Source organism: Lagenorhynchus albirostris, chromosome 16 (genome assembly GCF_949774975.1).
Source record: "Lagenorhynchus albirostris chromosome 16, mLagAlb1.1, whole genome shotgun sequence".
Lineage (NCBI taxonomy): Eukaryota > Metazoa > Chordata > Mammalia > Artiodactyla > Delphinidae > Lagenorhynchus > Lagenorhynchus albirostris.
Genome location: NC_083110.1, coordinates 27,593,739 through 27,615,355, shown reverse-complemented (window position 1 = coordinate 27,615,355; position 21,617 = coordinate 27,593,739). Strand labels below are relative to the sequence as shown.

Below are 21,617 nucleotides of genomic sequence, written 5' to 3'. Positions count from 1 at the left end.
CCTCGTGGATTCAGGGAAAGAAAGTGGCCTGAGGTCTGCTGCCAGCTGAGCAACTTGACGGAAGAGGTTTCATTTTTCTGTTTTGGTTCTGTTTGTTTTTTCCTCTTTCCCTCTTAATCACTTCCAATGCGTGTGCAGAGTGCTCCAAGTCAATCAGTGAGGACAAACGAGACCTCAAGGATTTCTGGGCTAGTGTTTTCAACACACGAGCTAGGATCCCACAGGAAGTGACCGTAGCGCCACAGAGCTCCAGGGCAGTGAGGGACCTCCAGAGGGGTCATCAAGTCCATTCCCCAGCCTCAGGCTTCACTGAAGGACCCCAGCTCCTCCCAAGCCCATGTCCTTAATAATCTCCTTGTGTCTGAATCCAGGACCCCAAGCCAAATCTCCCCTGCCTCATCAACGCTGTCATTAAGATAACGCCACGTTCAATCCCATGGCCTCGAAGCAGACTCAGCTGGCGAAGCAAAGGTCAGTAAACAGCATTCCCATGAGCTACACGACGGAAGCACACACCAGTCCCAGATCACACTGTCAAAAAAATCACCTTCCCTGCCAACAATATTTCCAAGAGCTACTGAGCCCTCACCTGTGGACAAGAGAAAATCACTCTCCCCCAGCTACCCTTTGGTCCCAAGAAAGAAGGGCCCCCTCTGAGGCACTAGAGGAATACTACCCCCCTGAGAAACAGTAAATGCCCAATGCTTTCCTGTTTCTCCTTTTTTAGCTACAGACCTGCAGAGGCCCCACCTTGTAAATAAAACATTTTCCAGGAGGCCCGAAATCCTCCCCAGGAACGTCACCATCGGGCTGTGTATGATGCTGCTTTATTGGTACAAGAGCCATCTGCCTGAAATCACCTTTCCAATAAGGTCCCCTAGGCTGGGTCACAGGAAGACCCAGTTTATACCCAGTTCTACTTCTTGTTTGGCCAACAGTATATCCATGGATGAAATCCTGGTGTGAGATTCCTCCTGCATTCTGAACACATAGGAGGACTTCCTCCAGGGTCAAAGAGTACCCAACAGGTGAGGCATAAATCCTTGCAAAGAACAGTCAGTACAGGGCTTACCTTGGGCTTCACCACCTTCATGAACGCCCCTCTGACCAAAGCTTCCTCTCGTTCTTGTTTGGTTACTTTACGAGCATCCAGAAACTTCAAATTGGGCAGCTTGTGCAGAACAAAGCATCTGGAAGAGAACAGTCAGAGGTAACTCAGGAAGACTGGGGTAACAGCCTCAAACTTTCATGCAATTTGTCTAATGAGCCGAAACTACACCATTAGGTCTTCAGAAGTTTAGACCTTGGTTCCTGCCTCTCCTCTCTTCTTTCACAAAGAATGAATAACCACTCTTTGGGGAAATCCAAATGGTTCTATTTTACACAGATACACAACTAAACTTTCAAAATATACAACAATGGTTGCTGTTGACTCAAAGGTAGACACACACACACACACACACACACACACACACACACACACACACACACACACACACACACACACACACACACACACACACACACACACACACACACACACACACCTGGATTAGCCTACCTTCTACCATTCTGAAAAATGGACCCAACATCTTTGCTACACAAGAAGTTCTCAGTGAAAATAACCTACAACCTGATCATACCATTAATGTCATCTGGATCATTCTCATCTCTGAGATAACAGCAAATCTTCATTTTGAAGCTGAGACAAGAAACTTTAATTTGCCATCAAGATAATAATAATAACCTGGACAACTTTGGGATAGCAGTAAGAAACACACATAGCTGAGAAATGCTCCTTGAGGAATCAAACAGGGGTCTTGAGGACTTTTTTCTCATCATCACTGAGTTACTTCTACACTGGCACTATGAAGATTATCTCCATCAAGAAGAAACAAGGAGAGTTGGTTTCTAGGGGATATTAATAGCCCCCAAAATGCTATATGGTCTCCATCCCCCTGGAAAGAGTCTTTGGGATCCATTACGGCCTCCAAGGATAACCCAATGACCGACCTCTTGTGTGATGAACTATCAAGCAGGTGTATGGAGTTGACAAGAAGACTTGCCTGGCCAGGAGACAGGTACATAAACATATAAATGGATATATAAAAGATATAGACACCTGCCTATATGTCTCCTTCCTCAATGGTAGTCACCAATCCAGATGCTCTCCATCAAGTCCCCATACTCCATCAATCAAAGGAGCAATTGTTTTAGACCCTGTCCTGCTTAGGAAGAAGAGTTGAGGACCCAACGTCAAGAGCAATAAATCATTTCCATGGGAATCTGACTTTTTCTCCCTGTACCCAGCCTCCTCCGTACCCACTCATCTTCCAAATCCCAACCTGCAGGAAGTTTTCTCCTGCACCCGCAGCCCGCATTGCTTTCTCCCTTCTCAACACTCCCAGGAGGCATTTTCAGCACCCTGCAATTTAACATTTTATTTATTTATTTTTGCGGTACGTGGGCCTCTCACTGCTGTGGCCTCTCCCGTTGCGGAGCACAGGCTCCAGACGCGCAGGCTCAGCGGCCATGGCTCACGGGCCCAGCCGCTCCGCAGCGTGTGGGATCTTCCCGGACCGGGGCACGAACCCGTGTCCCCTGCATCGGCAGGCGGACTCTCAACCACTGTGCCACCAGGGAAGCCCCCATTTTATTGTGTTTTAATTGCTTTGCTGGTGTTCAGTTAATGTCCTCACCTAAACTATAAGCTTTTTGAAGGCAGGGACCAGGTTTTTTTTTTTTTCCCCTCACCCTCACACCATTTAGGAAAGTAGCATTAGAACGGACTCCATAAAATACCAGTTCATTTCAGTTGCACAAATATTTCTTAAGCACCTACTACGTGCCAGACCCTAGGTATACAGAGGTGATTACAACATGGTTCCTGCTCTTAAAAGAGGGTCTTAGTGTAATGAGGAAGAAAGACTCACCCAAAGAAATTAGAAATCAGCGTAGGTAAGTGCCAAGTTTGAGGTTATACACAAAGTAGCTTTGGGAGCACAAAGAAAGAGGAACAGGAAATCTCAAGAAGGCTTCAAAGATCCAAGCCCTAAAGCAGCCCAAGCCCTGAGCTTTCTCTCAGTACACATGTTACTTGAGGTGTGTAGCAGGCCTCCCTCCTCAGCAAAGCCTTGGGTTCCCAAGGCCAGCTTCCCCATTCATCAGGTGGTCTCACATCACCCCATGGCCTCGCATATGCTTGCCCAGGTAAAAGATTTAGCTGATCACTCAGGTGCCAGAGACAACAGCTTAGAGGCCTCTGATCACAGCCTTCATATTACTCTTTTTTAAAGTCAAAATACTCTAAATTCTCTTGTGTATCCTTTTCCTCCCCTGAAACTTCCACACCAACATCTGAGGTCCTGGAAATTTGACTATCTACTTCCTGCTTCCTTCCTGGCCTCCAACTATGCACTACCTTCTTTCCTGCTTCTCCCTGAGCATTTCCCTCTCCAAATGCAGCCTAAGCTTACCCTAAATTAGAAAAGCTCTACAAAGGCCCAAATGACCTTTCTATCCTCCAGGAGAACTCCCACTGGCCTCAGTCAGTGTCAGAAAAAACTTCCATCTTCTGCTTGTAGCAGCAAAGTCTTGATGACAACAGATTCTTTCAAATAAAGACACGTACAGATGGAAACAATATGTCAGGAGTGACGCTCAAAGGAGTAAAGACACCCACTAAGTGTAGGGTGGGAAAAGATGAATATTCAGGGGAAGAAAACATCAGTATTAGAAAATCAGCCAGTGTTTAATGATGGAATGAAAGATGTCTTCACAGGGCTGGCAGGAACCACAGTGACAACAGACAGCACGTTGTCATTTTGCCCCACTTTGGATCACAGCCCTGAAATCAAAGGAGAGAGAGAGAAGTGCTGGCTTTTAAGCTAGGTAAAAATTTTAGATGACAAAGAGCTGCTGTTTTCAGAGCACTCTTCTTTTAGAACCAAAGAAACACCCATGGAATAGGCTGCCAGTCACCCCTGAAACTAGAGGTGAGTTGACTCCCATCCTGTTGGCCAGCCTGGGGTTTCCAGGTGGTCGATGCTTAAAGATGTTTGAGAGGCACTAGGAAGGCTTGTCCCAGATAGTTCAGTCGGAAACTCAGCTCAGGGCCCAAAGTTCGTCTCTTAAGAGATGTCTTCTTTCATTTACTTACAAATTCACTCACCCAACAAATAATTATTAAGAAGCTACCACCTGCCAGGAACTGCACTAGGTACTGAGAATGAGGTGATGCATAAAACAGACAAGGTCTCTGCTCTCAACGAGCTTATATTCCAGCACAGTTGTTCTCAAAGTTGAGGGGGCATCAAAGTTGAGGGGGCATGAGTTCAACAGATGCCTTGTGGAAACACACATCGCAGGGCCCCACCCCTAGAGTGTGATTCACTACATCTGGAAGGAAGTCTCAAATTCACATCCTAATAAGTTCCCAGGTGAGGCTGATGCTACTAGGCCTGCTGCGAACCACTGTGCAAGTGAAAACAACATCACGAGGAATAACAGTTTTGGAATTATGAGGTTGGTAAGGCCACCAAGAGTCTCCTTTCCAGTTCTGCTAATGGTCTGTCCTGCTCCAATGTCTGTGGTACCCAGCGCCCAGACAGCAGCCACATCTACCAGACCTTCCTGCCCCTTGGTGGTTTGGAACTGGCTCCAAACACTACTGCCAAGAGGTAAGTCCAGTGGGCTTTCTGCCTGCCTGTCCCATTCTGGTCTTGGGAGATCTATTTCCCTTTGTTCTAGGTCATGTCAGGGTGTCAAAAGCTGCAGTTTCAATCCTGAGTATAATACAAGTTTGCCATCAAAATACAAGAGAGGATTCCCGAAGCCACAGAATGAAGGCTTTTACAATATCAATTCAACCCTTGTAAATTTAATCCAGGGTTATTTGTTGCACCAAAATCTCTTTACTGTGATGTATTACTTAGTTACTGGGGTTATCACAGCCATATCCTAAAGTTGCACAGTACATAAAACATTTCAGTTAACAATGCGGTGAGGTTAACTCCCCCAGATAACCTGCAATCACCAGGGCTAGTCCAGATGACATGCCTCTGTCAGCTTCCACGAGCTATTGATGGTTCAATCAGTTTGTTTTGAAGGTAAAGTACAACAAAAGGGCAGTAAACTTATTCAGACTGTCAACAGGGGCTATTGGGAATGGGGCTTGCAGGTAAGTAATTCTGGGTGTTTTAAAGCTATTATCAAACAGCAATGGTTGAAGGAAGAGACAGCTACTAATAACACAGAAGGCAGCCATCATAAACCACTTTATGGCAGAAACCCCCGTCTATAAATCCTGCAGCACCCGGAGACAGCTTCAGATTTATAAAACTGCTTGTTAAGCCAGGGCACTTCTTAATGAAAAGAGATCTGTCTAAGTTCTAAGGCTCAGGTCCCCTGCTCCAGAGGGCAATGCCAACTTTCCTGACCTTCCCAAGGTGGCTGGGAGAAAGCCGCAGGGCTGGGAGGGGTAGGGAGTGAAATCAGGGGCCCTCCTGGCTGTGATACGGAAGGTGAGGTTATCAAGAGGAGACCAGTAACCCTGGGAAGTTGTTCAAAGACCCATCTGTCTCTGTCTGCTAACAAATTCTCCAAAAGTGAGAGCCCCACACAGAGCTTTTCGGGTTCTCTCTCTTTTCATAGAGGATCCTCCACTTCCTGAAAGAACTTCTCTTAGGAAGTAACCGGTTACCTACAACTGGTAGGGAGGACAAAAGGAACAGCAGAAAGGCTTTTTTGTTTGTTTATTTGTTTGCTCCCAAATCAATCTTCTCTACCGAAATCCCGAAGCTCTGGTATTTTTCATCTAGACTTCAAAGGGAAGGGAGGATGCTCCTGTCTTCTGCCCACATCTGCTTCCCCGGGGGATACGGCTGTTCCCCAGGCCCTCTGCGCAGCCACAGGAACACCAAGACAGATCTCCAGTGTCTGCTCCTGGGGCTGGCTGGCATGTTTCATCCTCTGAGGAGACTCTACTCAAGAAACACCACATTTCCAGATCCTGAGGGAACTGGATGTGGCGTCACTGGGATTTTCCCCACTTCCTTCCTTTTACAGCACTCAATGCTTCTTCCTATTGCTTCTTGCTGCCTTCCTGCTCCCATGCACGGGAAGGGGGGGAGACCTGGTGACTGGTGCCCCACCCGGGGGCCCCGAGGGCAGCAAGGGTGATCCATGAACTGCTCTCAAACTTTCACAAAGCTTAACAGAAAAGCGTGGACGCGCCAACAAAACATCAAGCTTCTTTGCTCTGGACTGGATGATATCAACCCAGTTTGGTTAACACTGCTTACCTCATGCTGATCAAAAGCACCGATCAACAGCTAAACGTCTCTGACGAATTTTGAAAAGTTAGCAGTGGCTTAAATGCGGCTTATGGAAGAGACCAAAGTTTTCAAGTGTTGGGGGGCGGGGTGGGGGAGTGGACAAAACGACAAGAGGGAGGTCTTCCCAACAAAAAGCCTGGGGACTAACGGGGCAGAGGGAAGAGCCCAGGCTCTGGGCTTCGCTTGCTGTGTGATCCTGGCTCAGCCTCTGCCACCTTCCTGAGCCTCCATTTCTCCATCTGTGCCCTGAAGGGAAAGGGCTACATGCTGCCCCCGCCTCTTTTAAGCTTTAGCTGGCTTGAATTCCATGTGCCTCCAAGTTAATTTACAATAAATGCATCCATATCCTCCTTTCTTATTACTCCAATTTCCTTGTCTAACCACCCCTTCACATCTCCAGGTGAAGGAGAACCATGAGGAAAAGTCAATAAAGACCACAGAGGGATGAACAAACACTGTGAGTGGAGAGATGACAATGCTGTCTAATGAGTTGAGGTGAGCTCACCTACAGCATTAATGAATGCCTGACGACTGGCCAAGGCCAGCTGACTTCCCTCACCGTTCACCGGCAGCACGTTTGAAGTCTCAGTGCAAACAATACACCCACAGGACAGACCAAGGCCCTCGACAGAGGGTCACCAGCAATTACGCTGTGGGCTTCTGTCACTTTGATCTCTAGGCCGTGACCTTTGCTTTCTTGTGATCTTCAAAGCCCAGATTGCAGATTAGCTGGAAAATGCTCACTGGGTTATGTAAGCCACAAGTTTTACAGCTCCTCTATGGCTGGGAAATGCTGGTAGCCCAAGACGGCCAGCAGACGATGGCAGGTCCCTCCCTCCTTCCCCTTGGCTAAGTGAGACAGACACTGGGCAGGCCCCAGGGCTGCTCCCTGGGAGGCAACAAAGAAAGGGTGTCACGTTTTAAATAATTTCAAGTTGTAAGGAATACAGAGGGGCCTACTGAGGAGGAGGGAGGAAGGAGAAGCCAACCAGAGATTGGAGTGGCAGGAGAGAATGAAGGATTTAGTGACAGAAGGATTTAGTGGAGGAAGGGGCACTAAGAGACCATGAGACCAACTCCCTTATTTGATGCCTGAGGTCTAGCACTTGTGCACCATTGACTTCCACTCTACTGTCTTTCCTGCAGTAAGAGGAAAGAAAAGAATGACAAAGGAAGACAAGAAATAGACCGTCCTGGGCATCCAAGTTCCCCATACTTGATTTATTGTCTGGCCAGTATTCAAGTCCACCGGAGGCCCCAAGGGGAACCTTAGTACAGTGGTGGCCCCCTGGCTCATCTCGGCTTCCCCATCCTTTCCTGCCCCAGTCCTGAAGGCTGCTGGATCTTCAGGTCCAGCACCACCATTCAACATGCACCTCCATTCAACATTCATTCCAAAATAGCAGCCCACTGTGTATACATGGCAAAGCAGGGGCAGGTTTCAGCGCCTGTAATAACATGGTGAGCTATAACAGCTCACCACGTTAACAGCTATGAGCTGTGATGAACGGCACAGAGAAACCCCAGGCCCGGTTTAGTTCCTGCCCCAGCAGGACCAGGGCACCGCTCAGCAACTTGGGAGCATGTTCATGCTCACTCACGGATTTAAGGGGCCCATTCTACTGTTGGGACGTGTGCCAAGAAAATCCAACTGGGTGCACAGGGGTAAGTGAGGAAGGAAAAGGGGTGATGTGGGGGGGGAGGGGAGGAAAGCATCAGTAGAAACTGAAGCAACTGTGGGTCCATTTCCAATAGCTCCATAAATCCGGTCACTTCCCATTTCTGGTCCAGTGGTTGTCCACCATGTGACCTGAAACTGGACTGGCCTCTCTGAAATCAACATATCTCACGGAAATGAAACAAGAGACGTACTTGTTTTGATGTATGGCTGGGTGACATATTATAAATATTACATCACATAACCACAGAGGATGCCAATCAATGTGAAATTTTTCTAGACAGCACTAAATGAACCATGGGTTCTTGCTTCTGAATACACTCCTTTAAGGCTCCTACTACTGCTTAAATGATTAATAGAAGACATATTGTCAGAAAATGTACTTAAAGTGAAAAACAGTAAACTGTAGAAATATCATTCATTTTTTAAGCCATTTTCAAGTGAAAATGTCCCATAAATTTACATAGAGGCCCTACTATTAGGCTCTGGGTAACAGCTAGAAGGAAGGCTGACCTCACGCTTTGCGGATGAAGGGCCAGGAAGATATTTTACCAAAAGGAAACAAATGGTGGCTACACTGTTTTGTAGAAACCCAAATGCCACAGGAACTCAGGATTCAGAAGTCTTACCGTGAAACTCTAAAATTTCTCAGGGGCAAATGAAGCACAGACTCCAGGATGAACAAAGCAGGGCTGCTGACAGACCACTGAACAGAACTCCCTCATCCACCCATTCATCTCACCCAAATGCAAGGGTGACAGTGCTTGTTAAAGCAGAAATAAAAAATAAGTAAAAGAAATAAAAAATCTAGAATTGCTAGAGAACAGGCCTGCCGCTCCACTCAAGCATCAGAGGCCGTGCAGTCGATGTATAACTGGATGGGCCCACATTGAATGTTCCCTCCACTGTTCTTAGTTCCTGTTTCTCTCAGAGGGTGAGCATTTTGCCGGTGGTGTGGGTGACTTACAGATTTCCTAAGGTAGTTCTGACCAGATGTGATTTCGGCTGTGTGTGGCCTCTAGAATCCAGCTCCTCCTGGCAACCTTGACATATGTGCACTAACACACAGCCTCCCCAGCCCCAGCCCTCCACGGCTTCCAGGGGTTAACAGACCTGGAGTGGGGAAGGTGTGCTTGGAGGGTACCCAGGCCAGCCCAGGAGAACGATCACTGTTCCACAATCAAGCCCTCCCTAAAGAATCATGACCCAACGACCAACACTTGGGTAGATTCTGCAGGATAGTTCCTTGCTTGTTAAGTGCATTTGTTGACATCCAAGTGGATCTAATTCTAAATAGGCAGTGGGCAGCCAAGGTGCCCAAAGGGCCCTGCATTTCTCTACAAGTACTCAGCTTCTCAGATGGAACAGTAATTTCAAGCCACCTCCTGTTAACAGTTACCAAGTCCCCATTACACAGCCAGCGCTACTTTCAGTATTGATAAGGCTTCAAAGGGCAAGAAGACGCAGTCCTGACTTTCTGGAAGCCATTCTCTGGATGTCGACATATATGAAGTAGTCAGAGAAATATACACGATGGAATATATAAAATGGTATGAGATGGTCAAGGGGGAACTGTAACTGCTTGGGAGGACAGTATCTCAGAACACCAGAGCCGACAGGGACTTTAAGTGTCCCTCAGTCCAACAGTTCTTGACTGAGCATCAAAGTCACCTGTTGACTATTTTGTTGCATTTGGCACTAAATGAATCAAAACGCCTTGGATAATTCACAAGTATAGCCTTGGTTAAGGGTCACTGATCTAAACTGCCCTCCCCATTTTAAAGGTCCCACTGGCAAAACTGGACTCCACATCAGATCTTTTGATCTGACCCCTTACACCATGGATCTAAGTATTTTTTCCAATGCGACTAGTTACAATAACAACAAAAGTAGTATTAGCTTTTCTTTTTCCTTTACAACCTTTTCTTTGAGACTGAATAGAGTAAGGTGGAGTGGGAGATTTTCCTCACTCTATTACTCTCATTCTAAAAAAAAATGCACCTACAGTTCATTTCACATATAACTCCATGAATAAGTGAATGAAAGAATGAATGTGTGTGAATGTGTGCATACACACATGCATGTAGATGTACATATATAAAATTTACTGGGCAATTTTAAAGCATTAAAACCAGAAATCTGAAGAAAAAAGTCGAAAAACAAACGAGAATTTCCCAAACGATTACTGGTTTACTAAAAATGTTAACTGAGAGAACTTTCTTGTACCTCCTGACCCTTCCAAGATATATCTTATAATAAGTTGCTGCCAGAAGATAAAGTGTTTTAAATGACCCCTTCGTAGCTGAAATCAAGCTGTTAAATTACTCAAAGTAACGTTAAAGAAGAAAATTAAGTTCTAAGTGATTAACTTAACAGGTTGATTTAGAAATTTTAATTATTCACTCGCTGGATATTAACCATATTTCTCCTAATAGAAATCATATTCAAATAGACAGTATCACATCCCAAATAAAAATCTTCATGAGGAAAAAAGATTTAGTGCATTTCTTTTGAAGTAGGGATAGAGCTTTATTCTAAGACGGCTTAAAAATAGTCTAAGATTCCTACAAAATTCTTCCCAGTAAAGAAGTACAGCTGAATTTCTGCTGTACTCTTGCTAACATGTATATGTATGTTTTTTTAACATACAGTGTTCAATAACCTTCACTATTTCTTACAGCTTTGCCTTTATATAAAATGTATGCCCTCAACTACATTCCTTTGTGGGTCACCACAGATTTAAAAATCTGAACCCCAATAGAGCCAGTTCCTCTTGAACCATTATCCTTTCTCCCCAATCCTCCCAAACTTATTTTCCAGTAGTCCTACCTGCCTTACATTTCCTTCCTTCCTCCCTCCCTCCCACATTGATTCAGGTGGGGTGTTAATGAGAGCTCACATCATAATGGAGAGAAAAGCTACACTACACATATGAAAAGATCATTCAAAACATTTACAAAACAATAATCAAGAACAAGAGCATACAAAATTCCAAGTGTAGAGGAAAAATGAGTTTAGTAAAATGGGTTAGATCAAAAAGACTCCCTAAAGAGAAGTGAGTTTGGATCAGGTATTTCAAAGCAGATGGTTCAGGAGTTGAGAGAAGAAAAAAAAGCATTTCTACCTGGAGCCCATCAAATCCCATTGTTGGTGGACACGGAGGCATAGCTTTATGGAACAAAGCCATATGCCTCATAGGATTTCCTCTTGGGATTGTACATAAGCTCCCTAAACCTTTGTGGGAAGTACCCTCTCTCTAAATAGTGACTCAGAAGCAGACAGGAAGATCTTACGACAAGGAGCAGGGGCCAGCAAAAAATAGCTCATGGGTCTAACCTGGCCTGCTGCATGTTTTTGTAAATAAAGTTTTATTGGAACATAGCATTGCCCATTCATTTACCAACTGTTCACTGCTACTTACGCACTATAATGGAAGAGTTGAATAGTTGCGACAGAGAACATATGACCTTCAAAGCATAAAATATTTAATATCCAGCCCTTTACAAAAAAGTCTGTCAATGCCTGTCCTATACCACTCAACATCTTTTCATGTTTCTTGACTCTTGTTTACCCTCAGTGAAGGGAGACCCTGGCTATAGGGTACCCAAGGGGGAAAGTTTAATACAGCATGAAGGGGCCACTGATACTTACCAGACATCTACTATGCACCCCAGAATATAATATTATCTCCCCAAAGATGTCATTTTTCCCTTCTCACACGACGCTCAAACCCCTAGATACTCACCTGTATCTCTTGTAGTCTTCCTCATCCTTTTCCAGGCTGACTAGCTCATTGGGACATGCCACATTTCCCAGCAGGCTGAGGTACTCCAGAGCTGGTGTCACTTCTGCCAGGTGATCAAGCAGGCACTCCAAGTCAGTGATGTGACAAAGGTTAAGGATCTTGGTCCAGAAAGACAAAAGGCTTAGCAAGGAGCACAGACCATACCTGACAGGCACAGCCTAGCAGCTGACTGAGTCCTGTCTGCTCCCAGGACAAGACGTGGGTGAGGGCTGAAATCAACTTGCTGTGGGTGTCTGGCATGGCTAGTTTTTCCCTCCTACTGTTTGGGACACAGCCCAGCTTTTCTCTGGGCAGGTGAGGTTAAGTCCAGATCACTTAAGAAAGAATGAATGAGCTTAACTGTTTCACTGTACTTTTCTTTCCTATATAGTTCTATTTTTGTTTTAAATGATGAAGGGCAGATTCCATGTAGTAAAATATTTTACAATATGCAGCTCCATAAAACTTTATTTTTTCTAGTAAGGAAAGCAAGAAATTACTTCCAAAGGCCTCATGAGAAATATACTGGTTCTCCTTTAGGGAGAAATTCATCATTAAAACGTGGGAATGGCACGGACGCAAACAGGGATTAGCAGCATCCTTTACGATCTGACAGCCTCTCGTGGAGCAAAGCATTGCTCAGTGGCCTCACTGGTGGCAATGAGACATTGGATTGGGTGAAAAGGAGAACGAAGCTAGGAGGAGAAGACAAACAGGACAGTTTTAGTGAAGCCAGGGAGGTCAGAAAGCATTTCCTGAGAATCTGTTGTGAAATCAATATTCTACGAAGGACAGAATGAAAAAGAAAAGGTGGGGCATAGTGGTGAGAGTGTTCCATGATCCATCCCCTCAGTGGGACCCACTGTTCGGTCAAGATAAACACTGAGACCCCAAACCAAATAAGGCAAGAGTCATAGATTCAGGGAATCACAGGCATTGGGAAGGACTAGTCCGCACATCAGCTCCCAAGCCACATGCAGAGAGCTGAGCCCTAGGCAAGCTGATTCAGCAGGTTGTGAACAGAGGCATGGCTACCAGGGGCCTATCAATGAGAAGAGGTAGCCAGTATCAGCAGAGAGAACGGGGTCCTTGCCAGCGATGCATGCCAGCAGAGCACACAGGGGCAAACACACGATGGTGGATGCAGCACACAAGAGTCAAAGACTCAGGATGCCAATTCCAGGAGAAAATAAAAATGAAATAAAAGGGCTGCCCTTCCTCTGGGACGATGCTCTCTAACCGTGGGATGTCATCCCAATTTTCTCATACTTCAGCTTGTCAGCTGAACTCCAAATCCAACCAATATCTGAATCCAGTCCCTCACGTATCTGCCAAAGGGTCACCACAAGAAAGCTCATTCTACCTCTAACAACCGTAAGAAGAGAGTTTTTCTTTCCCCGGGGACTGAATCTTCCTCGAATTCCCACCCCACTGTCTCCATTTAGCTACTTGGGAGTCACAAAGAATGAGTCATTCTTGTCTTCCATGTGATGGCCCTTCAGATGGTTGAAGCTCACATATCTTCCTTCAACCTTACATGTTCCAAACTAAGTTCCTTCAAGCATTGTTCATACACAAGCTATGTCAACATCATATACAAGAACAAGCACCGGACCCTGGGAGGGAGCAAGACCAAGACAGTGAAAAGGCAAAGCTCACAAGCCCAAGGGGGTGTGAGTTAAAGAGGGTCTGAGCATCCTCATCCAGTGTGGGCTTCCATCTGCCAACATCACGCCCCACTTCCTAAACAAAGACAGGACAATGGACAACAAAGTTATCAATCTTTCAAATCTTCAACCAATGACATCCAGGAATGACCACAAAGGATCACTGGTATGAGGATGATGGGAAAAGGAACACATGGAAAAGATGAGAAAGGAGGTCCCACCAAGGAGGTAAGCTTGAAATACAGCAGGTTTAAGTGGTCAGGAGTCAAAACATTAATGTATTTCATCACCCAAGACAAAACACACTTACTACTTCTTGAAGTTCAGTCACCACACTCTTTAAGAAAATCATTTAAATAAAACCAATTAAAATGACAGTGAACAATTTCAGGGAAAACTTGCCTTTTCCAGCAGGTTCTATCTTTGGATCCTTCACAGTCATTACCAATACATTAAAAAAAGAAAAAAAAAAGAAAAGGAATCTTGCCAGTACTCTACAAGTGCTCCCCTTTGACCCAGGCAGAGGCACCTCAGGGGCCCCCGTGCTTTGGAGTGTCTTCCTCAAAAATTTTTCAGTCGTAGTTCAGTACCAGGACTGCCTAGGGGCCAACAGCATCATTCAGGTAGGATACCCCATGCCTTCACTTGGACCTGCGTGGGCCTCAGCCCCAGCCCTGGTTTCTCCCCTTCAAGGTTCTCTCCAATCCTCTGCCCCACACAGGGGACCCACTGGATGCTGCAAGGAGCACTAGGTCTCATGCCCATCAGGTCGTCCAGAAGCCTCAAGCCAGGTGCTAGTTCTAGGGGGGCAGCCAGACAGCTGATCACTCTTGCTTGCTGGCGCAGTATTTCTTTTGTGAGACTGCAAGAGAGTAGCCTGCCAAAACGGTGCTGATGTGTTGACGTGAGGTGATTAGAAGTATTTATGTGGACAATGGCCCTAGAGAACCCAGGGGAAGCTCTTTCTGCTATGGACGGCAAAGTCCAGGCCAAACCTATTACCCTCTTAGAGTCAAATTCCTTAAAGCTTCACCTTTTCTTCATCTCCTTCATGAAGGTGAGAACATGAAGGAATGGAACTCAAAACTGGCAAGATCTTCAAGTTAAGGAAACACTGGGCAACGGAGTTGGCTTGAAGTCTCAGTCATGCCTCAACATTTGGTGACTAGTGATGGGAAGCCTTGCATTCTACCATCCAGGGAAGTAGGCCCAGTCTAATGTGAGTAAATCTTCGTACATAAACGTGCCACAGAGCTAACAGAGCTTGTGCGTGAGGGCTGCACGCTTACATAGGCCCTTTCCAGGGTCCCGGGGAGGCCCTGGTAATAGAGTCACATGGTCACACATTTTCATAAAACCTGCAAACGTAGGTTACTTGAACCGCAATCAGTTAAGAGCATTGTCTTTCTCTGGTAGGACTTCGTCTGTCACACTTCTGCTTGAGTAGGATGATGCTGGAGTAGCTGCAGAGTAACTCTGGGGACCTAAGAGGAAATGGTGAAGAAGTGGCATTGAATTAGGATTCAGTGGGTCTGTTTCTGTGGTTTGTAGTCATTTCTGTGTCTGTTACTACAACAGCACCAGTAGGAATGGCCTGCAGTAATATTTCTACCACGCACCATGCTGACACACACATGTGGGGACCAACGTAAAAACGACGATAAAACAGTTAATGAACTTATCAATTCAGAGAATATTTAAGTTGCTGAGTATGTATATACACACGTACTCAAACACAACTAACTTGAAATGTCTTGAAATCTTTTAGCTCACAGACGAGAGAAATGTGTAAGAGTTTTCCCAAAATTTAGTAATTCTAAAACTTTCACCAATAATTCAGTGGTGAAATTACCAATAATGAATGGTGAAACTGAAAGAAACATCCCTAAATATTAAAAATAAAAATCAATTTTCAATTAGATGGAATTATCTACTCTCTATAGAAAACACTACAAAATTTAATTACATAATGAACTTATAAGGGAATCTGCAGAAAAGAAATAGAAAAAAGTTCTTATACAGATACGTTTAGTATCAAGAAGATTGTTTTCTAAATATTTTAATGTGCAGTATCCATCAACCTAAAAAATTTTTAATTTGCTTTGATGTATTTTTTTATTCCAAATAAACATTCATCTTCATACCTAATTTTGCATTTGTAATTATAGTCTTTGCCTTTAAGAGGGCCTCCTCAAATTATGCAAGCTTCATACTCCACAAAATCTGGATCCACCCCTGAACAGGAGGCCATGGAGAGGCAGACTCATTCAAATGTCTTGATCATGGGAATTTCTTGGGCAAAGGGTCTGCAGGCTTCAAGAAGCTTCAGCCACCCTATGCCAATGAATCCAAGAAGTGTTGCATTCCTTGGAGCCTCAGAGCCTGCCTCCTTTAGGGTATTTTGTGAGGCAGAAGCGAGTCCTTCTTCCTAAGCCTTCCAACTACCCGCTAAATGATCATTTGGGCTGGGCCAGGTGGTCCCCCCAAATCCACACTGTGAGAAATCACTAGCACCTACTCCACGGGCGCTCTGGACCAGAACATCATCATTATGTTGATACCACCACTGGAGGATGACACGCGAGAAGAAGTTTTAATTGGTTTCTTCGTCTCCTGGGTCAGTAAGGACAAGCACAGCCCTGTCTTGCATGATTGCGAGCTCAGAGACAGAACTTGTCACATTCCTTTCTGTCAAGTCGCAGAGAAAATTAACCAGAGGCAATCAGTGGAGGGAACTTGGTGTCCCTGGTTAACCAAGACTACCTCAGTGGAGCCAATTCCAGAGATTCTCCAAAGGGTGGCTTCATTTTTTCTCCTTTTTAAAATGTGAAGCTATCTGGCACAGTTTCAACTCTCTCCAGCTGCGTTCTCAGCACACACCTGGTTACCCTCATCAAGTCTTCTCCAGAGTACTTGCCGTTTAGATTTTTTTCAGTGTTGTCTACAGAAAGTTGCCACTGCAGAGCCCAGCTGTCATGGCTAGGCTTGCCAACAGAGATTTTCTGCAGAGGGCCCAAGATCAAAGCCACATCTTGCCTTGAAAGTTTGGAGCCCAAGGGAGGAGGGGAATCTCATGGTGTCACGTCCAGTTGTACAGGTCTGAAGCTGCTTCCCGGGTGAGAATGGGTACGTACATCTCTCTGTGCTCAGCTCCAGGTCAAAGGGCAGCACCTGTGACCACTGCGGGTATTTCAACCAGAGCTTATCCTGATAGAAGATTTTCAAATGCTAAACAGTCTACACGGCATATTAGATTCACACCCACACGTGTCAGAAATATTATCACATCCAGATAACAATTAAGAAAACTATGGTCAGGACTTCCCTGGTGGTACAGTGGTTACAAATCCGCCTGCCAACGCAGGGGACACGGGTTCGAGCCCTGGTCCGGGAAGATCCCACATGCCACAGAGCAACTAAGCCCATGCGCCACAACTACTGAGCCTGCGCTGTAGAGCCCACGTGCCACAACTACCAAAGCCCGCATGCCTAGAGCCTGTGCTCCGCCACAACAGAAGCCACTGCAGTGAGAAGCCTGCGCACTGCAACGAAGAGTAGCCCCCGCTCACTGCAACTAGAGAAAGCCTGCGCACAGCAACGAAGACCCAATGCAGCCAAAAATTAATTAATTTTTTAAAAAAAGATACTTCTAAAAAGAAAAAAGAAAACTATGGTCAAAGATCACACAGTCTCTAAATGGCCAAGTCTATATTCAAACCTAGGCCCTATAAAATGATACTTCTCGTCATTTCCTAACACAAAAAGGAGAATTTAAAACACTGAAAAATAAGGGGTCATATGCTTCTGTGGGATATCATAAGGTTCTGTCATCCAGCTGTGCTCTGTACCTCAGTTGCTTTTCAGTTTGGGCTTATTCATTTAAGGCATCGAGGCTTTGGCTAACAGTTAAGTGTTCAAAGAACCTGTAAAGTTTTGGAGTGTTTAAGTGATTTCATATATCTATATAAAATGCCACTACAATCTCTCAACAATACTTCCAAATGTGTAATACCCAGTTTACAGGTACAGACCCTTCCCCAAGACAACATGGTAAGTTGCTATGGGAACTCAAGTCTGGCCTTCTAACTCCACGCACTGGTCTCCTTACCACAGCCCAGGTGTGTAACATATAGCACTATTCTTTCTTCCTGTTGGCACTATAATTCATACTGTCTCTTCATACATGTGCTTAAGCAAAGAGAAACAGAAAATAAAGAAATGAAGTGTGATTTAAAATGAAGTCAGCTTATCACCTTTCCCCTACCCACCCCCAAAAGGCAAGTGGGAGAGAATAATTTGATTGTGCAAAGGTTAACTACCTATATTTTCCTGACATTTCTGTTGTTCCCTTATTTAGGGTTGAGTATTCAGACATGATATGGCTGAGACTGTCCATACTCACGGGTGAGCAAGAAGGAGAGAGTGTGAGAATATGAGTGTTGAGGAGAGGAAGTCCACTCCATGGCCAGTGACCACGGGACTAGTCCAAACAAGCCAAAGGAAGGAGAGAGAGATAACCTATAAATATGAGATGAAGAGGTAGACTGGGACAACCAAGCTCTTAGGTCTACCAGAGCAGGACCCCAAAGCTGAGGGCTGAACAGAAGTGGAACAAAGGGCTGGGAGATCAAGGAGGAAGTGTGCAGCTGGGAAGGTGAATTGAGAAGAAATGTGCCAGATGCTTGGTTTGGGTTCTGGAATCCCTCTCATATTTGTTCTACATTTGGAACGTGACTTGCTTTGGCCATGGGACAACAACATCCATGATGCAAATAGGGCTTTAAAAGTACTTGTACATCAAGCTTTGCTCTTGGAGCATCCCTCCCACATGGAAAGGCCTGTGCTAGCCTGTTGGAGACATGTAGTCCAGCCAACAACCAGTACCAACCTCCAGATATATAAGCAAGGCCATCTCAGATCATCCAGCCAAGCCTCCAAATAACTGTGATTGCATGAGTGACCCAAGCAAGACTAGCAGAAGAACCATCCAGCTGAGCCCTGCCCAAGTAGCTGATGCACAGAATTGTAAACCAAAAATATTTGTTATTTTAAGCCACTAATTTTTGGGCTGGATTATTATACAGCAAAGCTAACTGACAAAGCCCTAGTCTAAGGCATTTCATGGAGTAACAATAGCAATATGGAACCTCATGACTGTTGTAGAGCCTGGAGTATTTCCATAAGTAGGGAGGAGAGTCAGTTGGCTAAAAAGGTCAAGTCAGGAGTATAGGATAAGAGAATGGCATGTAGTGTTACTGCTGCTTTTACCTGCCTTTCATCCTACAACTTCTTGGTCAAGTGCATGGGGAAAGTAAACCAATCTTCATGATCACACTGGTAGATCAGGGGAGAAAGACGTCATGCTGCATCATGAAAAAGCTAACTAGTTATCTTTTGTATCTACTGGCAATAAAGTACTTACAACAGTGTAGCGATATAACTGGCCAGATCTACAGCTACACATTGCCTTCTGCTGCAGTCCCTTTCACATCACCATCATTGCTCCCTGAGCATTACTGCTCCAGACTGGAAAAAAGGACTGAACCAAGGAAAAACAAGAAGCCTGTTAATATCTGATGATAGCAACACTGAAAACAAAACTGTTATTCAGTCCACCTTATTCCTTTAAAAATGAGAAACATTCTGCACAGCAAAGGAATCCACCAACAAAACAAAAAGGTAACCCACTGAATGGGAGAAAATAATTGTAAATAATATTTCATAAGGGGCTAATATCTAAAATATACAAAGAACCCACACAACTCAGTAGCAAAAGCAGAAAGAAAACCAATCCAATTATAAAATGGACGGAAGATCTGAATAGACATTTTTCCAAAGAAGACATACAGATGGCCAACAGGTACATGAAAAGATGCTCAACATCGTTAATCATCAGAACCACCATGAGATTTCGCCTCACACCTGTTAGAATGGCTACTATCAAAAAGACAAGAAATAATGAGTGTTGGTGAGGATGTGAAGAAAAGGGAACCCTTGTGCACAGCTGGTGGGAATGTAAATTGGTGCAGCCACTACAGAAAACAGTATGACAGTTCCTCAAAAAATTAAGACTACCATATGATCCAGGATTCCACTCCTTGGTATTTATCCAAAGAAAACAAAAACACTAACTCGAAAAGATGTATGTACCCCATGCTCACTGCAGCATTATTTACAATAGCCAAGATATGGAAACAACTGAAGTGTCTATCGACTATGAATGGATAAAGAAACTGTGATACACACACACTCAATGAAATACCATTCAGCCATAAAAAACAATGAAATCTTGCCATTTGTGACAACATGGATAGACCTCAAGAGCATGATGCTAAGTGAAATAAGTCAGACAGAGAAAGACAAACACTGTATGATCTCCCTTATATGTGGAATCTAAAACAACAATAACGACATCAAGACCAAGCTCATAGATAGAGAGAAAAGACTGGTGGTTGCCAGAAGAGGGAGGGGGTGATGGGAGTAGGAGAAATGGTTAACCGCTTTTTTGTTGCTATTTTTAGTTTAAATAAACTGAAAAAGTTAACTAATTAATCCTAAAGTGGATCCCTGTGCATTTTCAGTATATTCTATGCCAGGTTATGAAAATGAATCCTCTAAAGTGGGAGACAGTAATGCTTAGTAAGTTCACATGAAGCATGAATATTAGTAGAATCTAACTTAATTAGACTAACCAGGTAATCTGCCAGGCATCAATACTTAGTATCTCTTCAATTGTCAGTGGTAATAGAAGAAAGCAATACTATAACCTACGTATTTCAGATACACTGGTATCCAACAAATACTTTCCAATAATTGGTTATTACATAAATCAGTGGTTGATCAAAAAAATGAAAAATCACCCACTGATTCATCTGCAGACTGGGATTGCATGAAATGACATTCTCTCACGGCTGGTATGCCCTTCTTTTAATTGTTTTGCTCAGGCTGGTGCTAAAAGGAGCTTGCATTTCTCAGTATGTACCAATTAATACTACAGAGAAGCGGCCAGGAAGTGTGCTGAGTGAGAAGAGGAATTGAGTTTGGGATTAGCATTTGTACAGCATTTGCTGTACAGTCCTTGTGACTTCATCTGTGGGCTGTTAGGGAAGCCCTTCTCACTGTACCATTTTTTCTATTGCCTTCTTGACAATATCCCAGGGCAGAGGCAGCTGGTTTTATAACTATGCAGAAACCTGCTTTGCTTATGTCATCACTGTACTTTGATTCCAACATGCAAAATAGTTTTCCACATATTCCTTTTTATGAGTTATTCTGATAGGCAGGTGAAAGCTGTAACATCACACACACACAACAATGTGAAACAGGCTCTGAGAACATTACTTGACCATGGCCACACAGTTAAACATGATTAAGCTGACTCATGAACCCAAGTCCAACAACTCCAATACTCTACAGTGACGTGGGACACAGGATATGAGCATTGGGGTCCATAGGAGAAACCGTATCATCCAAACTCTAGTCTAATTATCCTTTTATTCTTAATTGATTTGAGAATATCATCCAGCTGATCATCCCAGACAGCTAAGGAACCCGTAAGACACACTGACTGTAATAATTTTTCAAACAACAACTAGGAAACTTGGTTGACCAAAGAATAGGAGAAGAAAAAAAAAAAAATCCACCAACATTTCATTATGATAAAGACTGATATTTACTTGTAGGCCTTCTCCTTCTTCTAAGAAAGTGCCTATTATTAATGGACACAAATAGCATATTCTACCGAATAAGGAAAATATTAACTTATGACTTACCATATAAACAGTGGCTAAAAATAATTGTGCAAATCAGTCTTAAAGCTGACATAAACATGTATGTTAATCTTAACATATTTATTTGGCTTTATTTCATACTCTATGGGAAAATGCCCCCATCCCATTTCTATTTCTAACTTACCATGTGAACAAGAACAAGTGATTAAACCACACCAGGTCTGAAACGCTCCATCAATAAAACAAGGTGACTGGACTTCAAGTCTGAAGTAACACAGTAAAATGGAACGAACTCTAGATCTGGCCACAGGTGAGACTGAATCCGGGGCCTAGCATCTTGTTAAATGTCTGGCTGTGGGCCTATATTTCACCTCTTTCCTCATCTAGGTAAATGGACAAACCACACCCTTCTCAAAGAGTTTG

The 21,617-nt window shown here is 44.2% G+C and overlaps 1 protein-coding gene across 2 annotated transcripts in view; it reads right to left on the bottom strand.

Moving 5' to 3' along the window:
• The window catches only part of LRMDA (leucine rich melanocyte differentiation associated), a 1,268,542-nt gene that overhangs the window by 495,171 nt on the left and 751,754 nt on the right, over positions 1–21,617 (bottom strand). For both annotated transcript variants that reach the window (XM_060125451.1, XM_060125450.1), the window contains 2 exons: positions 11,759–11,893; positions 1,073–1,190 (listed from right to left, as the gene is read on the bottom strand). In XM_060125451.1, coding sequence (XP_059981434.1) covers positions 1,073–1,190; positions 11,759–11,893 — 253 coding nt within the window. The remainder of the gene's footprint in view (positions 1–1,072; positions 1,191–11,758; positions 11,894–21,617) is intronic.